General features: G+C 41.8%; 1 protein-coding gene across 1 annotated transcript in view; it reads left to right on the forward strand.

Annotated features, from left to right (window-relative positions):
* Nucleotides 1-22,067, forward strand: part of RYR3 (ryanodine receptor 3) — a 393,437-nt gene that overhangs the window by 91,051 nt on the left and 280,319 nt on the right. Inside the window, exons 8-12 of the mRNA XM_054715636.1 lie at nucleotides 3,306-3,418; nucleotides 4,340-4,439; nucleotides 7,661-7,754; nucleotides 12,568-12,642; nucleotides 14,531-14,687. Of these exons, the coding sequence (XP_054571611.1) occupies nucleotides 3,306-3,418; nucleotides 4,340-4,439; nucleotides 7,661-7,754; nucleotides 12,568-12,642; nucleotides 14,531-14,687 (539 nt within the window). The remainder of the gene's footprint in view (nucleotides 1-3,305; nucleotides 3,419-4,339; nucleotides 4,440-7,660; nucleotides 7,755-12,567; nucleotides 12,643-14,530; nucleotides 14,688-22,067) is intronic.

Raw genomic sequence — 22,067 nt, forward strand, 5'->3', positions numbered from 1 at the left:
CCCGTTGAAAACATCAGTCTTCTGCTCCACCCCTCCCTGTTTTGGATTCCTGCCTCTTTCTGTTGCATCTACTTTCAGTTCCTCTGGTATTGGTTAGCATTTGTTTATAAATAGCACTAGAGGCCCAGTGCATGAAATTCGTGAAGTCAGTGGCGGGGGGGAGGTGTCCCCTGAGCCTGGCTTGCACCCTCTCACAGTCCGGGAGCCCTCAGGAGATGTCTGACTGATGGCTTGGGAGCGGACCTAAGCCAGCAGTTGGACATCCTTAGCGCCACCGCTGCTGCACTCGCCAGCCGTGAGCCTGGCTTTTGGCTGAGTGGCACTCCCCCTATGGGAGTGCACTGACCATCAGGGGGGCAGCTCCTGCAGTGAGCATCTGCTCCCTGGTGGTCAGTGAACATCTAGTGACCAGTCATTCTGCTGTTCAGTCAATTTGCATATTAGCCTTTTATGCCTGCAGGATTTTGCCGAAACCTGCTCTCCGACCTCCCCAAGGGTCCTGGATTGTGAGAGGGTGCAGGCCAAGCTGAGGGACCCCACCAGTGCACAATTGGGGCTGGGGAGGGACGCAGGAGGTTGGCCAGCCAGGGAAGGACTGTGGGAGGGCTCCAGGCATGTCTGGCCCATCTTGCTAAGTCCCAATTGGCCAGACCCCAGCAGCAAGCTAACCTACCAGGCAGAGTGTCTACCCCCTGGTGGTCAGTGCACATCACAGCAACTGGTCAACCGGTCGACTGTCTGTCCCCTGGTGGTCAGTGCATGTCATAGCAAGTGGTTGAGACACCTTCAAATATTATTAGCATATTATGCTTTGATTGGTTGAATGGACAACTGGATGACCAGACACTTAGCATATTAGGCTTTTATTATGAATAACATAATATACTACTTAGTTATTCTTTCCAGATTAGGTATTATCTATTGATGAATCCAAATGAATAATAAAAAACAACTCTTACCTTCCACTCTTTCCTGTCTTCTTTCTATTCTCCCAATATATTTATTCATATGTAACTACCAAATCAACATTAACTACTTATATTGCTATAACTGTGACTTTTATTTGTAAATTAAACTCATTATATACTATGCTCAGTTCACTTTATTGTATTTTGAGTTTTCTGGTAGTTAATAATTGTCTTGTTTGTTTTCTTTTCTGTGACCCAATCATTCATACATTTCTAAACTATTGCATAGAACTGACACTCTCCCATGGTTAGATTCAATCTCATTCCATCATCCAGAGAACTCCCTTTGCCTCTTTCCTAGATTCCATATTTCCAGGATTGCCTGTTTTTCTCCCTCCTGGTTAGAGCCCATTATCTAGTAGCTTTTACAGAAAAGATTCATGGGTGGTCAGTTGTCATCTAAAGTTTCTTAATTTCAGCTTCACAAGTAATCCATAGTATTTTACATTGGAAATTTTATTTTTCTCAGCACCCCACAGGTTTTTGTCTATTTTCTCCTAGTTTATGGTCTGGCTGTTAATTTCTAATCCTTTGTGTGTGACCTGTTTATATTTTTTGGGGAGCCATTTAGATCTTCTCTTTTGCCCTGAGGTCTGAAATGCCACAGTGGTCTGGCTGCACAAGGGTTCCTTTCTGTTCTAAGTCTCACAGGAATGGACCCTGGTGTGGATTTCTCTTCTCCATTGTGCTAGGCACTTCCTAGGCTTTTCCAACCTGCTTGTCTTTCAGCTCTAGGAACATCTTAATAGTATTTCTTTGTCAATTTCCTCCCTTTTCCCTGTTCTTGTTTCCTGTATCCTGGAAATTCTCTACATTGGTTTTCTAATTTTATTTTCTCTCTTATTTCTGTTTTTCTTCATTCTTTTTTGAGGGAGAATTGTTCCACTTGATCCTATAATCCCTTCTTTCTCTCTTTTTCAGGTTCAGAGAAGTTTTCTTTTTCTCTAACTGGAGCCTTCATGGATACATTCATTGTTGTTTCATTAATGTACTTTTTCTTATCTCTCTGAAATGATTAATTATGAGATTTTTAAAAAAAGTTTTTTGGCTGTCTGTAATCTTTGTTTTTTCCAAATCCCTTTTCCCCTTTTTGTTTTGCTCCTGTCATTCATGTCAGCCTTTCCTCAGACAAAGGGGATCCTTTGTGTCCATTCAGGTTTAGATCAGAGCAGTGAAAGCTGACTGGGAGCTCGGAGTGTGAGGCTGTGACTTGCCATCCCTTAAACCTCACCTCAGGTAATCCAGATGGGACTGAGGCACATACCTGGAGGCACCCAAACAGCAGTATCTTTTATCTTGGGTATTAGGCTTCCTTAAAGAGTAATCCTAAATTTGTGGGGGTTGGAGGGGGGGTGTTCAGCATCACAACTAGCTGAGGGACGGAGGCAAAGAGAAGGGCGCTGGGGATTACTAATCAGGACAGGGAATTTTAGTTATTCTCTCTCTTCAATATTCTTTCCTTCCTTGTTTGACAGAGGCTGGTGTTTCCAAAACCACACCTCTGACGGTTTGTCTTTCCATGGATTGAGCTTCCATTCTTCTGTGGGTGGAGGAAGAAGAGATACCCACCTGGCTGTACAGGACAGAAAAAGGGATGCAGGGGGTTAAATGTTCCTTTAAAACTTTCAGCCAGTCCTCCTGTTTTCAACCCCATTTTCTACTGTTGCCTTCACAGTAACTGTTACCTCCAATTCTAGAGGCTTTCTGGGGAATATGCAACAGGAATGGCTTTATTTATTAAGATTGGCTTCCCACCCATTTTCTTCCCCAAAGACTTGAGTTTTAGCTTTCTCTTGGCTAAACACCATCTATCTGCTTTCTTTTTATCAAAATGCCAATTTCTCTTCATTGCTGTCAACTTCACACCTATCTTAGTTCCTGTGTATCTAGGCCTTTTGAAAATCCCTCATCATTCCCAGTAGAAATACTGATGTTTTAGTAGAATTTATAGAGAGATTGGGCAAAGATAAAAGTCTGTAAGTGATCAATCGTCCAATGGAGTCAATTCTTAAAACAAAGATTTGTAAGTGCCTGTGAAGAAAGCATTTTTCTATATGTATTAAAAATACTCAGGCTCCTATAGCTTCTGGCCTCCAAGACTCTTTCCCAACATTGTCTGTCTGTCTCTAGAGGAAATGAGAATGATAGACTTGGCAAAGGCAGACATGGAATTAACTGGAATGCTTACAGGTAAATAGAAATTGATGTCTGGAGAGGAGGGGAAGGAGAGAGATTGTGTGTTTGAGGGATTATCATCAGGAGAAAAGAGAGTGAGGGACAGAATTAGAGACAATGGCTTCTATGAAGCAATGACTAACTCGAGGAGTCTCTATGTAGGAGAAGCCTGTTGGTGGACCATACATCCTGCTTCCAAACAGAGGTCCGAGGGAGAAAAAGTTCGAATTGGAGATGACCTCATCCTCGTCAGCGTGTCCTCTGAAAGATACCTTGTAAGTACCTCCTAACACAGGCATCTTCATTCTCAGAATATTTTCCTTTAGGAACGGTTGGTCAAGGAGAACAGAGCCACAGCAGGTTGCACAGGATAAGACAGGCTCCTTTACCTAGTGTACTTGAGAGGTGATTAAATCCTCTCCCCTGCCAGGTTGTCTAGGGGCCTGGAATTTAACTGTGAGTTATCCTTTCAGCATAAGGTAGTGCACCAGCAAACTCTGCTAAATTGCCCCAGGCACCTCCAGGGACAGCCAACTCTTTAGTTGCCATTACTGTGAATTTATCACCTTGCTTAGCTCTTGTCCAGTGAAGAACAAGCCTGAAAGAATGGGATATAGGGAAATAAGCTTATGTAGGAGACAGAAAGAGAACTTAAAGTGTTTCAGCATGTGAGATGTCATAGTGGTTGGAAGATGCAGGTGAGATTTTACACCTGGGACTAGGTAATAGGCAAGCATCATTGACATCAAGCCCTTGGCTGGTGGGGAGGAGGGGTGCATGTGTGGAATATCTGAAGATCAGAGAAATGCCAGAGATAAGTTTTTAAGCTTCTTCTGCCAATCCTGTTAGCAGATTTTACATTGCCTAGATCAAAGACTGGAGTAATTTTTCCCATTTGTGAGTTCCTGTGTCCTACCAAGAATAAACATTTTATAAATTCCTGTTGAATCAGGGATCCAGCTAAAGGGATGAAGTCAACATTTGTCACCTCTGTAGCTAAATGTTTCTTCTTCCCTGAATAAAGTGTCCCACTTTGAAGCCGCTTCTAGATTAGGGAGGAAATCTTTCACAGCTATGTAGAAAGAGTCAGATTACACCAAGGCTGTTTAATTCAATCCTTGAAATTCCAGGTGAGCGGCTTCTGTCAGGACTGGCCAAGTGATTTAAAGGCTGTCTCATCTTTGTTTCTGCCACAGCATCTCTCCATATCCAATGCTAACATACAAGTGGATGCCTCCTTTATGCAAACACTCTGGAATGTACATCCTACGTGCTCAGGAAGTAGCATCGAAGAAGGTGTGCTTTCTATATGCATGCAGCCCTCAGCCTGCCAATCTGTCCTGTGCTGTCTATATTGACATTTTCTGCTGCTTCCCAGCTCCCATGTGAATGTCTTGACCCATAGTGAGCATGACTTGAGTTTACCTGAATTTCTTTCTCTGATGTTGGCGTGGATTATTTTCTGTCCTGATTTCTGATGACATGAGCATTCTTGGAACTATTTTTAATCCTTTGGAGTCCACTTTTACCTAGTATTTTAGCACTAGATGCATTTAGGACTTGGATATGCACCCTCCCTCACCAATTAACTTTTCATTTTTATTTATGGTTATAGTTACAAGTGTACAGACTAAGCAACTTCAATTTTAGAGGAGGTTATTTGCCAAGAAGGTGGTGGTGTTAAAATTTCTTCCCAATGCATCTCTCCATACAGGTGGGAGAAGGACTTTCTCTCTAAGAAAAGTATGTTTGGCCATTTGTTCTACTTGTATTTATGGAAGGCCATTTAACAATAATAAATGAAATATTCTCGCTATCTTATTTTTTCCTTGGAAGTAAGATCATCAAAGTCTATTCGACATACCCTATTTCTTGGAGCCAGGCAAACTCAATGCACCTTTCAAGCTATGTAATAAATATACTGGCCTTACCTTACTCATGAGTAGTATCACATTTGGGCAGAATAATCAAATGCCAACGACCTGTAGGTTATCATATTACATTGTAACACTTTAGAGCAACATCATTTAAAAAAAATACTCATATCACAGACTTTAACCCTGTTTTTAATCCTGAGCCTAGTAGTTTTAGATTGGGAATGCCCTCCTGTGACATGATGTTTGACAGTGGTAAGCTGAGAGTGTCAAGGTGATGCCCCGGTTTCAGATGGCATCACAGCTAAGCTGAATAATCAGTAAACAACAGACTTTTACCACTTTTGGCAACTTGTGCCAGGCTTTAAAAAGGCTGGGTATGTTTATCCCCCTTGTTTTATGAGAAAATTAACCCATCACCCTATGTTGATTGTCAATCATTCCCTTTCTATGAGGAATTAGAAACTGGGTTTAAGTCTTCCCCAATGAAGTTTTGACTGAATCTTCTCCATGTTAAATTGTTCATGGTTACTGTAGGAACAAAATTATTTTCCATACCCAACAGAGGGCTTGTGGAAATTAATTAAAAAGTATTTGCAAATCATGTCAGAAAGGTCCTTATAGAAGTATTGAGTACCCGAGGGTAGCTCATCACGTGTCATCTGGGCCTGCAGACAATTGCCTGTCAGCATCCACTGGTGAGAAACACACTCCAGCCCTTGAGAGTGTAAATGACTGTCATCAGGACCCTTATTTCCTGCCTATCACCCTGCATATTTCAATTAAGAAATGTGATGTGCCAGTACCTGGCAGTTTTCTCCATGTGGATAGAATATTGGTTGGAGGAGCCTGAGGACTGTAAATGATGATCTCCAAGTGGGCCATGGTCTCACCATCATGAGACGATGGAGAATTTAATTAAGAGAATGATAATAGATGATTTTACTTTTCTAAATAAATTGGCTATTAAGAATTCCCTTACAGTATATTATGAATTATCTTTTTTTGTAGTTATTTCCTCCCCCAGGGCTATTTTTTCCATTGATTTTTAGAGTGGAATAGAGACATGGGGGAGCATAATGGAGGGAGTGTAGGAGAGAGAGAGAGAGATGTGAAAGAGACTCATCAATTGGTTGCCTCCCGCACACACCCTGACCAGGGCCAGAATCAAGCCTGCAACCTTGACCAGGAATCAAACCCACGACCCTTTGTTGCTAGGGCTGACACTCTAACCACTGAGCACCACGGGCCAGGCATGAATGATCTTAATGCCAAAAAAGATGCAACTGGAAATAGTACAATAAGTTAAAGAAAAATTGGAAAAATATGTTTGAATGTTTGGGGAAGTTTAAGAAAACTTGCTTTGCCTGGATGGAAAAATGAAAGGGAGCCGAAACCGGTTTGGCTCAGTGGATAGAGTGTCAGCCTGCGGACTGAAAGGTCCCAGGTTCGATTCCGGTCAAGGGCGTGTACCTTGGTTGCGGGCACATCCCCAGTAGGAGGTGTGCAGGAGGCAGCTGATCGATGTTTCTCTCTCATCGATGTTTCTAACTCTCTATCCCTCTCCCTTCCTCTCTGTAAAAAATCAATAAAATATATTTAAAAAAAAAAAATGAAAGGGAATATCAGCCTGTCCCTGCACAAGATACACAGCTAACACTTTTCTCCTCTGGCATGACTTCTCATTCCTACTGTTTTCATGCAACACCCAAAATAGTTTGACCAGTCCCTAGAGTGATCTAAATATGTGATTTAAAAAAAAAAATCCTACTACAGACATTGAGCATATTAAGTTCATATATCTTCTGAGAACAGACTAGCCTGGAGAATTGTTTAACTCAGTGGGATAAAAAATGTCCATTTGTTTTTTCAAGGTAAAGCTCAGACGGGGGCGCCTCTCTTGCTACTCTGTGCTTTGAACTAAGGCTCAGAATTTATTCAAAGACTAATTGGTCATCAGGTCCTTGAATCTCATTGTCTCCTGTCCATCTCTGAGCTCCATGGCTATTCAGGTTCCTTTCCTGATTCTAAAGCGCAGCGTTTATTGATAGTCCATCTATGCTTGTCAACTCGGGAATACCAGAATGTCATTCTGCCTTCCCTTCCATGTGGTATGATTGGTGTCCAAGTTTGAACTGCATTTGTTAAATGCATTCCAAAGCTAGCTTCTCCTAAGACAACTTTTAATAACAGTTTGCTACCCCCTTCCCAGCACCTTCTTTCTTTCTCAGCAACCTGATTTGGATTTTGCCACAAAGCATACACAGTGAAATTGTAAGGGCCCATCCATGGTTTTGGTGTGGAATTGTTACAAGCAATTGGAAAATCCTTATCTCCTTAACAGTAGCAACTCAACTTTCCTTTTGTTTTTAATTATATGAATTGACACTATTTTCACCTTATCTTTTGAGGTTGGACTTGCTCATCCCTGAAGCCCTATTTAACTTTCAATGTCAGAATTGTTTTGACATTCTTGTCTTTTCTGCCTGAGGCCTGAATTCATGGAATCTGTAATTTCCCAAGTACTTCTCACTTGGTGTTTTGATTAACTGACTCAGACCTGAACAAATTTACCCTTTTAAACATGGTGTTCTCTTTATTAAACTTGGCATCAGTTCATGGTAGAATATAATTCTCTTATAGGATACCTACTTGGTGGGCATGTAGTACGTCTTTTCCACGGTCATGATGAGTGTTTGACGATACCATCTACGGACCAGAGTGATTCCCAGCACAGGTAGGCCAATAGCTTCCTCCTCCTCCTCCTACCTCTTTCCAGTCACACTGAAGCGCTTGCATTTGGAGGTGGCCACAGATGAATTCTGTAAGTGGTGGTCAATAGCAAACCCCACGTCAGCCATGGGATGCAGTTTGTAAACAGGAATGGCAGGACACTAGAGTTGACTCACAGGTACATAGGTACACTGCTCCTTCGGCAAGTAGTTCTATGCTTCTCGACCCCTTCATTTTCTCTGGTTGCTCCTGTCACTAAGGAGTTTCTGGTAGCATTCACTGTAGACTGAAGAATTTATTTTGGTAATGGAAATGGACCTAATTATTCTAGTAGGTCTGTGCACTAACACAAATTATCCACCTGGCACTTCACAGGCAGATCATCACTATTATTCCCTTTTCATGAGCTAAGTAACTAAGGTGGAGTCTGGGGATTTCCTTTTGCGTATTACCAAATAGGATTCAAGGAAACAAATGTCAGTATCCACCAGGAGCTGGATTTAGTGCAGGGATGGTGCCAAGGGCAACATTGAGAGGGTGATGCTGAGGGTGATGCTATCTTTGGTCCTCTAGTTGACCCCTCAGTGAATGTATTTTAGAAATCCAAACCTAAAGATGAAATATATTAATACAGGTCTTAAATTCATACAGAAGGGTGATTTAGTATTCTGTTTATCATCAGAGGAAAAGAGCATAAAGAGCTTGGCCTCTACAACTATAGAAATCTTATATACATATATTTTTAAAAATCAAATCTCAGATCCAAATTAGACTGAATTTGGGACTGCACTGAGTCTGGTATCCTGGTGGTAATACATTCTTCGTTTGTGCACCGTGCCTATGGGAACCATGTTAACTGTTTCTTTCACTTTATTAGAACCATGGACCACATCCACACAACTTAGAAATCATCGCAGTCAGGCTCCTACCTAAAGGTTGCACACTGGCCGATGGGAGATGGGAGCCTAGAAGCCAGAGCTGCAGACTCTCCATCCAGGGCTCATTCCTTATTTGATGTATTAAAGGACCACTGGGAGAAATACATCTTAGAAACGATCCATTGGCAATATGTGTCCCTTATTGTTCCGAGTCTTCTTCCTACTTGTTCTGTCCTCTGAGTATCCCTTCTTGGGAACCAGATGTGACACAGGAACCAGAGCAGTGTCTAGGACACACAAAGCACAAACCGATTGCAAATGCCTGATTAATTCACCCACTGCCTCCTGGCACTGGTCCTACGGTTAGGCAAACTTGCTTTCCCTTGGAATTCAGGACTCCATGCTCTGCACAATGTCATGTGATCTTATTCGGTTGCAATTTCTTTTCCCTATCTTTAAACAGTGAATTATGCAGTAGCCCACGTACTGTCTCTTTAATATTTTATTCTGCTGCATCAGGGGAAAGTTTTCAGGTGGATAAAGAACTGAAGCTTTGTGGGTGAGTTTCACAGAGTTACATCTGAGATGGAATATCCTAGTGCTTTCTTCTCGTACCTGTTCTTTTAAGAATAGGAATTTTGGGGAAATGAAATACTAACTTTGCACATGGCCCTTTTACCCCACTCCACCCCCCACACCTGTCATTGAGTTTATAGCCATATTAGAAGCAGCCTGTGCGGAAACTAAACTGCTTAGAGAAGCTTGTCATTTGGTGGGCACTCCAGTCAGGTGGTTCAACAAGATCCTGACAACCAGGAAAGGCTGGCAGGTGTTTGAAAGGAGGCACTGGGGAGAGTGAACCAGATGGAAAGGAATTCCCAAAGTGGGCACCTGAAGCAGGCACACATGCTCTCATTGAAATGAGAGTGAAGGCAGCCCTCCCTTGGCTGAGGATTCCATGAGATCTAATTTGTATTTTGGGTAAAAAAAGAAATTCAGATGAAAATAAGAATGATACATCCATTTCTCTTTAGAAAAGTATGAAGGGGGTGAGACTGGGGTTAATAATCAGTTTTTATTGTACTGGAATCTGAATTTTTGTGTCAGCTGGTCTCTTAAAGCAGGATGCCTTGGCAGTATTTGATGTCTAGGTAAGGTGAGAGAGAAGCCATATGACATTAAGACCATGATGACATGGTTGTCTTATGTCATCAGGTAAATTCTCAGCACTGGCTGGGATGGCCAGGAAGACTGAAATCTGGGGGAGCACAAAGGAATGGGGAACAGAGAACACACCAAAAACCCCATACAAGTGATTGCACTGTAATGGGGCTGACTTTCAGGAGGAAGTCATTTCTGTTCCCTCTGAAGCCTGAGAGCAGAGTCAGGCTGGATAGAGAGGCCAATTGTCCCAGGGTGCAAACCCAAAATCAATCTGGCTTTCTGAACTCCGATCCTTGGCTCTGCCTCTGACTTGTCAAGCACCCTGGGGTAAGTCAAGTAAGCTATTGAAGTCAAAGCTAAGCTGTCAGCCAAGCTTTCAAAAGCACCTCAGCTTACCACCCACTCTATTCCCCTACTGGGGTAATTGTTTTAGAGAATGGGAACAGGTTGTTTCAACCTCTGTAACCTTGAGAGAATAAATGGAACACATTGCCTGTATTTTCTCGGTGGGAAGGAGGAACCTTCCAGAATTCTTTAGAGGTCATAAGGAGAGTGTTCTCTAATCCTGCAACCTCAGGGGACCCACTCCATGCTCTCCTTAGAGACCCTCCATCCCTCACTGAGAGGGAGAAGCATTAGTGAAAATCCCAGCATGTGTGGCTGGGAGGTTAGTGCAGTATCATTACTATTCTAGGCATGGCACAGAGACACCTGGGGTGGTGGAGCAAAAAGTAATGTAGGATTTCTTTCCTAATATTTACTATGTGTTTCCTGATAATGTGTACATTTGAAAAGATTTTAGAATGACTTCTATCATCCCACCACCCAGAGTAGCCACTGTTAATATAGTTTTTCATTGTATCCCCATATCATTAAAGGTGTTTTTCTATGCATGTATAAACATCTAAATTTAAACAAAATTTGGATTAACCCACAATGCATAGTATTTTGTACATCTGTGAGCATCTTTGGGCACATCTATAATAATAAAAGCACAATATGCTAATTAGACTGGATAGCTGAACAACCTTCCAGATGTCATTCCGGACGTCCTTCCTGACAAGGCCACGGCAGGGGGGGGGGGGGGCCAAGGCAGAGGCAGTTAGGGGTGATCAGGCATGCAGGCAGAGGGGTTAGGGGTGATCAGGCAGGCAAGCAGAGTGGTTAGAGGCAATTAGGCAGGCAGGCAGGTAAGTGTTTAGGAGCCAGCGGTCCCCGATTGCAAGAGGGATGCCCAACTGCAGGTTTAGGCCCAATCCCTGCCTAAACCAGCAGTCAGACATCCCCCGAGGGGTTTCAGATTGCAAGAGGGTGCAGGCGGGCTGAATGACACCCCCCCCCATGCACGAATTTCATGCACTGGGCCTCTAGTTAATTAATAAAAAACATTAAGTTCTCACAACTGTTCTGTGACTTAAGTGTCCTCTTTAGACTTTACAGATGAGAAAAACAGTGCACTGAGAGCTGAAGGGACTTGATTGAGGTCACACAGCTGACAGACTCAAACTCAGGTCACCTGACTCCCAAGCCCTGTATTTTAACTATTTCATAATTATGCTGCTATGTTAAGGAAAATTTTCTCTTCACCTCTATTGATTACCTATTCTCAAAAACCTACATCAAGTTTCTTCAGGGACTTGAGGGATCCAGTTGATGTGTACAAATTCTCTATGGTAGAGAAAGGTGAACTTAAGTGCAGTTAAATGATCAGTCTTAATCTAAGGTAATGAGATTCTCAAAATGTGTCTGGATTTAGAATTCCAGGTAATTCAGGGACAACTAGAATAGTTTATTTAATTCTCCATAATCTGTGATACAGATAGTTTGGTCCCTATCATACAGATTGAAAAGCAGACTTTGCTAATTATCAGATAAACATTGGGCAAACCCAGATGTCTTTACAGAATACCTGACCAATACTCGTCAAAACTGCCAGTCATGGAAAACAATGAAAGACTGAAAAGTTGTAACAGGCCAGAGGAAATGGGGGAGACTGCCAGCTAAGTGCATTGTGATGTCCTGGAACGAATCCTGAACAGACAAAAATTCAGTGGAGAAACTGGTGAAATCCAAATAAAGTTATGAGTTTAGCTAGTGATGATGTACCAACGATGGTTTCTTCATTTTGACATGGTACCACTGTAATGCCAGATGATACCATTAGGGGAAACTGAGGGAGACTATCTGGGAGATCTCTGTACTATCTTTGCAACTTTTTTGCAAATCTCAAATTATTCCAAAATATTTTATTTAAAAACCCATTACAAGCTTATCTTATTGCAGGAAAGGAGACAACAATACAGTAATAAAATCATGAATATTATAGCCACTGAGCATAAAGTTTTGTTCCAAGCTTCCTCGAACAGTGGAAATGAATTCACACTGTGCTGCATATATGTTTTAGAAGTGAAAATATGTTTTAAAAGATGTCAAACATCAAGGCACTTAACCTGAAAGAGCTGGATCATTCAGTATCCAGTCTCATGTGACTGGGCTGTTTTAACTCGTGGTGTGGAAATGGAGACAATCCCTTCCTTGTATACCTGATGGTCCGTGAGTGTCCAGGCTATGTATATGGCAAGCAATTCCCTCACCTTGAGCACTTTTTCCCTTCGTAAGAGTGAGACAGTGGGAAAGTGTGCCTCCCTTTGACTCTTGATTTTAGCTTTGCTGACTTAGAGAAACAGCAGTGTCTGAGCAGCCTCCGCAGGGAGCTGTCCCCTGCCCGGTGCTGATCGGTGTCATACAGGAACTAACCTCCAGCTCTGCTCACAGGAGGATATTCTATGAAGCAGGGGGAGCTGGGACGCGAGCCAGATCTCTGTGGAGAGTGGAACCCCTACGGATAAGGTAACAAGGGTCAGGGTGGTGCTGTTTCCAAGATTATTTCCTTTCCGGTACAGTCCATTCTCTTAAATATTTCATTAGGTTCAGATCACCTGGCAAATTCTCAAAAGTTCTTGGCCCACATCTAAATCTAAAATGCCTGTAACTTTGTTTTTAAAGAACAACACACACACACACACACACACACACACACACACACACAATTTCCAAGACCTCTGTTTTGATTAAGAAGCCAGCTGGCTCCTGCTGCCCTTGTGGTGGCTGGGTTACAAAACGTAAGCTCCAGCGTGACTGCTGAGCCATCAGCGCCCTTCTCCCACTTGTTTTCTTGAACAGATTCTCGAGAATCCATATAAGTCTTCCTCTCAGTATCTTTGTTGGCTTCAGTGGAAAGTTAGCTTTAAATGACAGTGTGGTGGTTGTGATGGCGTGAGGTAGGGAAAACTAAAACATTGTTGGAAACATAGCTGTGAAGAAGCAGTACTTACCAGAACTTGTCATGAACAGTGTTGTACGTGGATGGGAGGAACATGAGGCTGAGACTTTGGAGCCAAGTACTTGAGTAAAAATACCTGGTCTTCAAATGCCCAGGTACTGAAAGGGGATCCAGTTAAGGTCTGGACCTTTATTTTGCTGAGAGAGACTGCAAGTTAGGCTAGAGCTAAACTGCTTGGAATCAGAGAGGAGGATCAAGTGTTGCCATCTTGGTTTTCTTCTCTAACTTTCTCTCTAGGTCTCTGCTCATTCTCCCCTGGACACATGTTCAAAGTAAAAGTCTCTCGCATAAAGTGTTCTCAAAATAATCCACTAGGGATCAGAAGAATATATTATAATTTTTCTTACACACACACAGACAGATTTTTACTGAAAAACTCTGGAGATGGCTGGTTTAAGGAATACTGGTTTTAAGGGGCACCTACTTATTATCTTTTTGAGGTATTTACATTATTTTTCCAGCACTGTTCAAAGTTACATTCTTATTCCCAGGATATTAGCCCGTGATTCTTACTTAATGGACTGTTATAAAAAGTCAAAATAAGTATGTATATAGAGTGCTAGTAACAGGTGTTTATTTCCCTAGCATCCTAAACATGAAGAATTTAAGCATTTTAACAATATAATTTGGATATCTAATGAGTCGGATAAAGAGAAGAATTACTTTAAAATTTTGCATATGTATCTCTTAAATGTTTTATTCTAACTTAAAAGATAAATGTATTACAGGTTATTCAGTGGATAATTTATCCCTGGCACTTTTGTTTAGTTCCAAACTTTTTTATGTAGGACCATTCTTATATCAATCATCCTGCTTTACTTTTCTCCCATAGAATTTATTGCCTTCTAATATAACATAATATTAATTTATCAGGCTTGTTTATTTTCTCCCTCTCTCTGGCAAGTGTACGCAGCACAAATAGTCCTACTGTTTCTCTGAAGATAAGATTCTTTGTGGTAGAAAAATATTCAAGTTTAGATGGCACATTTGGAAAGGCTTTGCTTTCCCAGAAGCAGATTTCCCTTGAAAGGCAACCTTCCCATTCTTTTCGTGGTTGGTTTGTTGTTGTTGTTTTGTTTTGTTTTCATTAAGATGCTTCAGTAGAGTGAAGGAAAAATTGAAAGCTTGGAACTTCCAGTTACATTAAACTATTTTCGTGCCCCAGGATCATGTTCCTTGTTGGAGTTCTTAAGAAAGGTCACAAGGGAGCACCATGCTTTGTTTTAGGCAGACAGGAAATCCTAGAGCAAACCAGAAGACTGGTGCTTTGTCCCATAGGGGATGAACCCCAGAAGGGTTATGAGTCTGCTAGCATGTATATGAAAGCACAGGATAAATGTTGAAAAGGACTTATCTTTGTGTAAAAGCAATTTCTTGTCTGTTTCAACTGCCCAGCTGGAGTGGCAGTAACATCAAATGGGGCCAGGCTTTCCGGCTGCGGCATCTCACCACAGGACACTACCTGGCCTTGACTGAGGACCAAGGCCTTATACTGCAAGACCGGGTAAAGTCAGACACCAAGTCCACGGCCTTCTCTTTCAGGGCATCAAAGGTAAGGTCTGATGAAGTGAACTTTGACCTTGTTCTAAAAGCAAAAGTGCTGAACCATCCAGGTAGAAATCTGACTGAAAAGAATGTAGGCTGGAGCAAGCTACAATTGGAAATTAAACCTATAATAATCACCTCCTTTCTGTATCTGTTGAATTGAGTTCATAGAGGAATGTGGTACCTTATATGTAAGTTGACATCTTAAGAGAGACTTTAAAGGAGAGTGAAAAGTAGGAGAAAACAAAAGGATCACAGGAATGAACATTCTTGCTCAGAGGCTAATGGAAATATTGTTTAACACTTCATTGTAAGTAGTTTTTAATACTTTAAGTCACAGATTCATTCCTATACAGCAGTGGTAACATATACCTATGAGTTTCAGTGCTACATTTGTTTGAATCAAGGAAATTATTTCTTTCAGAAATATTTAGAGAAGGCATAATTCTGGATGTGGCGTTCTTTTTTTTAAAAAAAAATCATTATTGTTGAAAGTATGACATAGGTCCCTTTTTCCCCCCATTTATCCCACCCCCACCATCCAACCCATGCCTTCTCCACACTATTGTCTGTGTCCATGGGTTATGCATATATGCATATAAGTTCTTTGGTTGACCTCTTCCCAGCCACCCACCCACCCACACCTGTCTTCCCTCTGAAATTCGACAGTGGAGATGACATCTTCTTACAATTGTTTGCATTATACCAAGTTACCCATACCTTTCTCATCCTTTTCCTAGGTCATCTCTTCTCTCCATATCTCTTAGCTCTCACCTATTCATCCCCAACCTTCATTAAGAGTGAACCTTGTGTTAGTTAGCTTAACCCCAAACATGTAGCTTTTGCTATTTAACATGTTTATGGAGAACTATTTTTTAACTTCTACCTTGAATGTTCAGCAGGTTTTGACTCCTCATAACTCAGAGGATCTAGTTGGATGGTCAGAATGGCGGGCTGAGCTAACTTCTGATGGACAGTTGGATGCTCGGTTGCTTTATGATTGTTCTGGAAAGATCATCCAAGCATAAGAAAGGCTGTGCATGGACATGTGCATATTTATCAGGAAGTCTGCTCCTCATGAGAGGATAGCTCAACATCTCCGTGGGGAGCTTCATCTCTGGTTTCATTCGTCCTTGCTCTTTTCTGGAAACAAATCTTGAATTGTGTTCTCAACATGATTTTAGAAAAGGTTATTGATTATTCCGTTCATGTAGGACTCAGTGTGAAGCTGACAGCCCAGTTTTCTATGGGGCATCTCTGCCTCCTAATGAGTCAGAGGCGGACAGGCTTTCAGCACTATCCATTTTTTAGCAGGGGGCTGAGACTCGTTTTCCCTCTTTCCACAGTCCTATAGTCTTTTTAGTCAGCAAACCTCTTAGCATACATATAGGTTTTTCTCCCCAAAATTGCCCTATATCAAAGTTAGGCTTTTTCCATACCATATTTCAAATATTTAAAGATGTGAGCTTCCTGCCCTAAATTCCCCACCAACATTACCTTCATTTTCTGCCTCTCTTTCAATGGTGTGTTGGTTCCTTGACTTCATTCTGGTTTTCTGAGCACATCTTTTTCATGCTACTCTCACTTTTGTTTGTTTGTTTAAAGTTTCCCAGCACAAGAGGATTTTAAAGATAAATATATGTGTGTGTGTGTGTGTGTGTGTGTGTGTGTGTGTGTGTGTGTGTATACACATACATACATATATAAACATTTTGGCCTCCAGGAAGTGGTTTAGGGCAGTACAGTTTGCTTAAAAAAGTCACTGAAACAAAGCAATGGAAACGTCCTAAGAACAGAGATAAACAAGACCACATTCTTCCCTAGGACACAACTGGGACATGGGTGTCAGGTCTGGGGTGAGAGTGGGTGAAGGGGGTTGGTAGATTGGAAAATAAGAAATGATTAATCATGGTTGATATTCAAGTAAATGCCTTTCTAAGAATGGCTGCTTGGCTTTTTTCTTATTTGAACCCTCTACCCCAGCCTCCTCAGCCCACTGTAGATGTACTGACGCTGAACTTTACCATTTCAGAAAAGGGCTGCTCTATGACAGCAGAGGAGTCTGGTGGCCTTGCAGGCAGCTGGCAAGATCCTGTTCCAAGGGGACTCTGCATCCACTCCTTTCTTGGTCAGCCTTGTGGAGCATGGCTCAGCGCTATGCCCTGGTCTCCAGGGAAATCCAGAAAAGCTCGGAGCACCATAGAGAGTCCTTATAATGCTCCTTCCACTTGGCACCACTCTGGCCTATGATCACATTCTACCCTCAGAAGGCTCACTGCCTATTATCCCAAGTCCCTTCATTCCCATGCACATGGAGACAAGCAGCCGATGGCTGTACGTCACTGAGACACCTTGGGGGTTGCCAGCATAGCGGAGCTGGATGTAAAAGTCACCCATAAGTCACATCGTCCTATGCTTGGTAGTGTGGCTGTATTTCATTGAAGTTACTATGTTAGAGGTTTTAAATAACTCTCAGTGCAACAGTATTCAGCCTAGTTACCTTCATTCTAATTTGAAAGGAACTGACATTAAAATGGCCTATGCTCTGCGCAGGCCAAGATATGGCTGTGTTCCCACAGGCAATCAGGGCTTCCTTGGGACATGGTGTGAGTATGACGTTACCTGTGAAGCTACACAAAAAGAGAGAATGTGTGGGGGGACACACAGTTCTGCCTTGTACAATCCAGAGAGCTTCTGTGGAAGAATGCTAGTGATGCCTTGATTTCTCTGGGCCTCCAGCTTCCTCCTTAGTGAATGTGTCTTACCTCAAAAAGTGCAGGCTCTCCTCTGTAAGTGAGCTCTCCAGTATGCTTCCTCTCTCTCTGGGAAATAGTCATGGTCCCCCGCAGAAAGAAACTATGGCCTTATTTTTCAGTGTTGTGAGGGCATTGAGCCGTCTTGCCAGCTTCTGCCTATTCCAGGTGTTACGTGATAGAGACGAGAGAGTGCTTCAGGCTTGGGTGGTGGCGCAGGGGTTGGGAGCACTCATTGGACAGGCTGGGAGGTAGAGCTAGGGTGCATTGTTGCCTTTGTTAATGGGATTGGGTAGGGCATTCTTCTGATCCTCTATGCTTGTTGGAGAAGCTAGAAGACAGAAAAGAGACTCCCAGAGGAGCACTGATGGGGCTCATGTGTTCTGGGATGACACTAGGTTAGCTGGGCAGTGAGTTTTGACAACAATGTGCTTCCCACTCAGTGCTTCCTGTTAGGTGGCCTTAGCCTGTGACAGCCATAAGTACTTATTTGAGGGCTTTGGAACAGCTGCAAGTGTGTTACCATCCTTAGCAAGCTGCCCTTATGAGAAAGATGGCAGGTGTCCCTGTGAATCTTGAACAGGGGTGTGGCTAAGCCTTAGTGGAAGGTGATCAGACCAAACAGCTTCTAGTCATTGGCATGGCCTGGCTCAGACAGACTCAAACTGAGGTCTTTGAGCAAGCTATGTGAACATACAGGGTGGGGCAAAGTAGGTTTAGAGTTGTTTGTATGGAAAATAATACAATAATTAATAAAATAATAATACAAGAATAAACTCGGTTTCATGTACTCACAACTGTAGCCCTACTTTTGTCCCACCCTGTACAGAATAATGAGCAGAATATTATTCTGCTCAATGTTTTTTCCCCTGTCCATGTCTGGGATGATCCAAATCAGACCAGAAGTCTGGGATGTATTGTTGCCTCCAAATTGCAGCATCAAACGTTATTCCTGTAATCTGGAAGGGGTGTGGGAGAAGATAGAGTGTGGCCTCCAGGTCGCCTAGATCTGTCCTTGACCCTCATGTATCATATGTGAGATCTTAAAGGAGTTGCACCTTATTTGAAGTCTGTCATAAAAGATTAAGATCCCACCCTTCCATCATGCCTATTGCCACTCACTCACCATTGCCTTGAACTCTATTGTACTAAATATTTGTCAGTCTTCAAACATGCTGTTTATTTCTCACCACCAACCTATACCTAAAATGCTTTTTGCCCCTCCACATGCCTTCATGAGTGAACTCCTCATCATTCCAGGTGAATGTCAAATGCCTTTACAGGAGAAAAGCTCTCCCTTGTCCTCCAGTGGTCCCTGTTCCTGATTTCATTACAGCCATCACTACTGACTTGTTAACCAGGAACCCTGGATGACAAGACCACACATACCTCCCCCTTAGTTCTAACCTCGACTCCCAGCACAGTGTGAAGCATGTATGTTTGAAAATTGCTTGGTGAAGGGACAGATGAATATGATCACACATTAAAACACAGTAAAATCCATTTTACTCTAACCCCTGCCATCTTCATAAAAGTATTCTGTCATCATGGTATAATCATTTTGGGTCATAACACTCTCTCTACAAACATTGAGGAAGAAAAGATTTATTATTTTAAATATCTAAGTCACATTTCTATGAATTTGATTTCACATCACCTTCCCATGCTCTCGACATTGCAAGGCCGTTCCCCAGGGATTGTCAGATAACGTGATTTAATATTTACTCTGGCATGGCAGCACTGTCTATTTAGATGTCATGTCTCAGCATCAGTTTACAACACTGAATTCATTTCAGAGAAGGGCAAATTAATGTGCAAGCAAATCTTGAATAAATGACTGAGATAGAACCTCAAATTGTGCCTATTTTATTGCATAAATGCATAGACTTATCACTGTTTCCCATTAGAGGACATTTTCCCTCAGTGTTTAAAAATCTGAAATTCTCTCTCGTCACCATTTAGCAAATACCTACTATGTGCTAAGCACTGTCTTCTTCCCTACCACCCACTGCTCTCTCCACTGGGTGTGAAAAGCATCCCTGCATTCTGGATCCTCAGGTACCTTTAACCTCTGTGACCCGAAACAAATGGCAGCTGGGCTCATGGCCCCCCTCTCAATGGAAAGGTTGATGCTGAAGTACTGCCCTTGTGCCAGGCTCCTGGCATGCTCCGTTTCCTCACCACCCTATCATCTGGGGAAAGAGAGGGTATGGAACAAATGAGGGAGGAGGAAAGGAGAAAATTTACCTTAAGATCCAAACATCTAAAGACAGCACCACTTTCTGAAGTTTTATTTTAAATCTACAAGGAATTTTTTTTTATTTTAAATCGAGGTTTCCCCAGTTTTTACTGTTCAAAGTGGACCAAATAAGCAGGAAAACCCTGGGCTTTGAAGTGGGAGAAATCTGGCCTTGAATTTTGGTTCTCCCATTTGCTGTTCAGGCTTCATGTTCTTCCCTATAAAAAATGGGGTGAAGAACTGTGTCTTGGAGGATTGTTGTGAGGATTCGATGAGACCAGGAAGATGACCTGTGAGTCTGTCTCCTTGGGCATGAAATATCAATAGTGCTGCCTACCTGACAGGGATAGGAGGGATTGATTTGCAAGGGTGGAGGAAGGAACTCAGCACAATGACTTCCACTCATTGCACCTTCACAAACGAGGCAGACACATCCACTACTTCTGCATGCAGAGGCTCTGCAGCCAGCCAGACTCTAGTAGTGTCTTTTTAAGGTCATTTGAAGGTCAGAAATTCAGAAAAGAGCTATATTGGTGGAGAAATTAATCCAAAGGTGATTTCTCAAGTATCTCCAGAGACATCTTGGAAGGAGTGGGCTAACCAGGGCTTTCTTGATGGCTTGCTCCAGTACCTATGAATGGGCCCCATCTTACCATATCTCCTCTTCTTCTGAAACATTTCGAGTGCTTAGTCTGTTGGAAAGGAACTTTGTTGCCCTCTGTGGATACAGATGGGTTAACTGTGTCAAATAACAAGTTTTACCCTAATTAATACAGATGAATTAGGATTTTCTCTGTTCAAGATCTCATGCTCTTTACTAATGCCATAGCTGGCAACTCACTCATCTCTAGCCTTGTTTCTTTTCAATCCATCATTCACACAGCTGCTGGAACAGTTATTCTAAGATGCAACCTTTGTGTTATGCCCCTGCTTAAAATTCTCAGTAGATTTTATTACCTACACTGGCTCTTCCAGAAAGGTGTTCCAAGCAATAATTCTATGACAATAAAATTTAATGCTACCTTAAACAGAATTTAGCAGGGTTTTTTTTTTTTTATTATTTTTGTTGTTGTTTGCTTTTTACTGTAGGACTCATAAGACTCCATATTAAACTATCCTAATGTTCCCTTTAACTTCTAAAAGAAGATACCTTATTTGTCGAATAACCTCTTTTCCCACAGAAAGTTTGTTGACATTGAGAAACATGAACCTATAGTATAAAGTTCACAGTCCTTGTTCAGGTCTCTTTCAGGATTCCCATCTTCGTAGAATGCCATACCCTTTCATATCCCTTCTCTCCTTTCTCTCCTGGCTGAGCTCACATCAAGTGTCAATCTTGAATAAAATCATCTATAACTGCCCAGAGTTTTCTCTCTTCCAACCTCCTATTAGACCTTGAATATAAACCATATCACCTTATCTGTATATATAAAAGCCATATATAAAAGCCAAGCGACCAGAACAACCAGTCACTATGGCCCATACTGCAGCCGGCCAACCAGCCAACCTCCCGTGGCCCCTCCCCCTGGCTGGCCCAGCCCCAATTAGCCTCAATTGGGGCAGGCTGGCTGGACCCTACCCATGCACAAATTCATGCACCAGGCCTCTAGATGTCATTATATGTTCGTATATACAACTAAAGTTTATATAAACCCAAAGCCATTTTTCATAAAATAATAGCATATATTTTCAACTTATCCTTTATCATCGCCTTCAAACAACTAAATCATTAACATAATTGATATGTATCTATGATAATGGTAACAATTCAAAAAAGTATCTTCACCTGACAAATGGGCTTTGGATTTACACTTGATTTTGAATTCTGTTTCACTACTTACCATCAACTTGTTCAAACTCTGCAACCCTCAGTTTCATCATCTATAAAGGAGGAGACATAAAAACAACAGGGCCATTGAAATGTTAGTGAAAGTGTTCTTAAAGTGTCCTTGGTAAATTCACCTGATGATGATGTCATTGTGAAGTGCTTAGCAAAATAATTTATTCAAAATAGGACTAGACAAACACTCATTCCAGTGTTGTAGTATGTATTATTTTTATTTTGCTGCACTGCCTATGGTTACAGAACAGGCTGGAGATGAAAACTTGACATACTTAAATCTTTTACTGGCCTGAGTAGCTTCAGAATTATGGGTATTTCTGAAGTGAAAATCAAGTATTCACTGTGTTGTTATTTTTATTTAGAATAAATGTACTCTTAACCACTTGCCTATAAAGAAATCCTAATATATCAAATTCTGTTTTCCCATTAGCTTTTTTATTGGAAAGCAGGAATAAAATCAAAATAAGTTTCTTTGGAAATGTTTGTGTTGAGAAAGAAGTCATATTTAACAATCCAGCCAATGTTTCAACATACATTTAAAATAAGAATTTC

The sequence above is a fragment of the Eptesicus fuscus genome, chromosome 5 (genome assembly GCF_027574615.1).
Source record: "Eptesicus fuscus isolate TK198812 chromosome 5, DD_ASM_mEF_20220401, whole genome shotgun sequence".
NCBI lineage: Eukaryota > Metazoa > Chordata > Mammalia > Chiroptera > Vespertilionidae > Eptesicus > Eptesicus fuscus.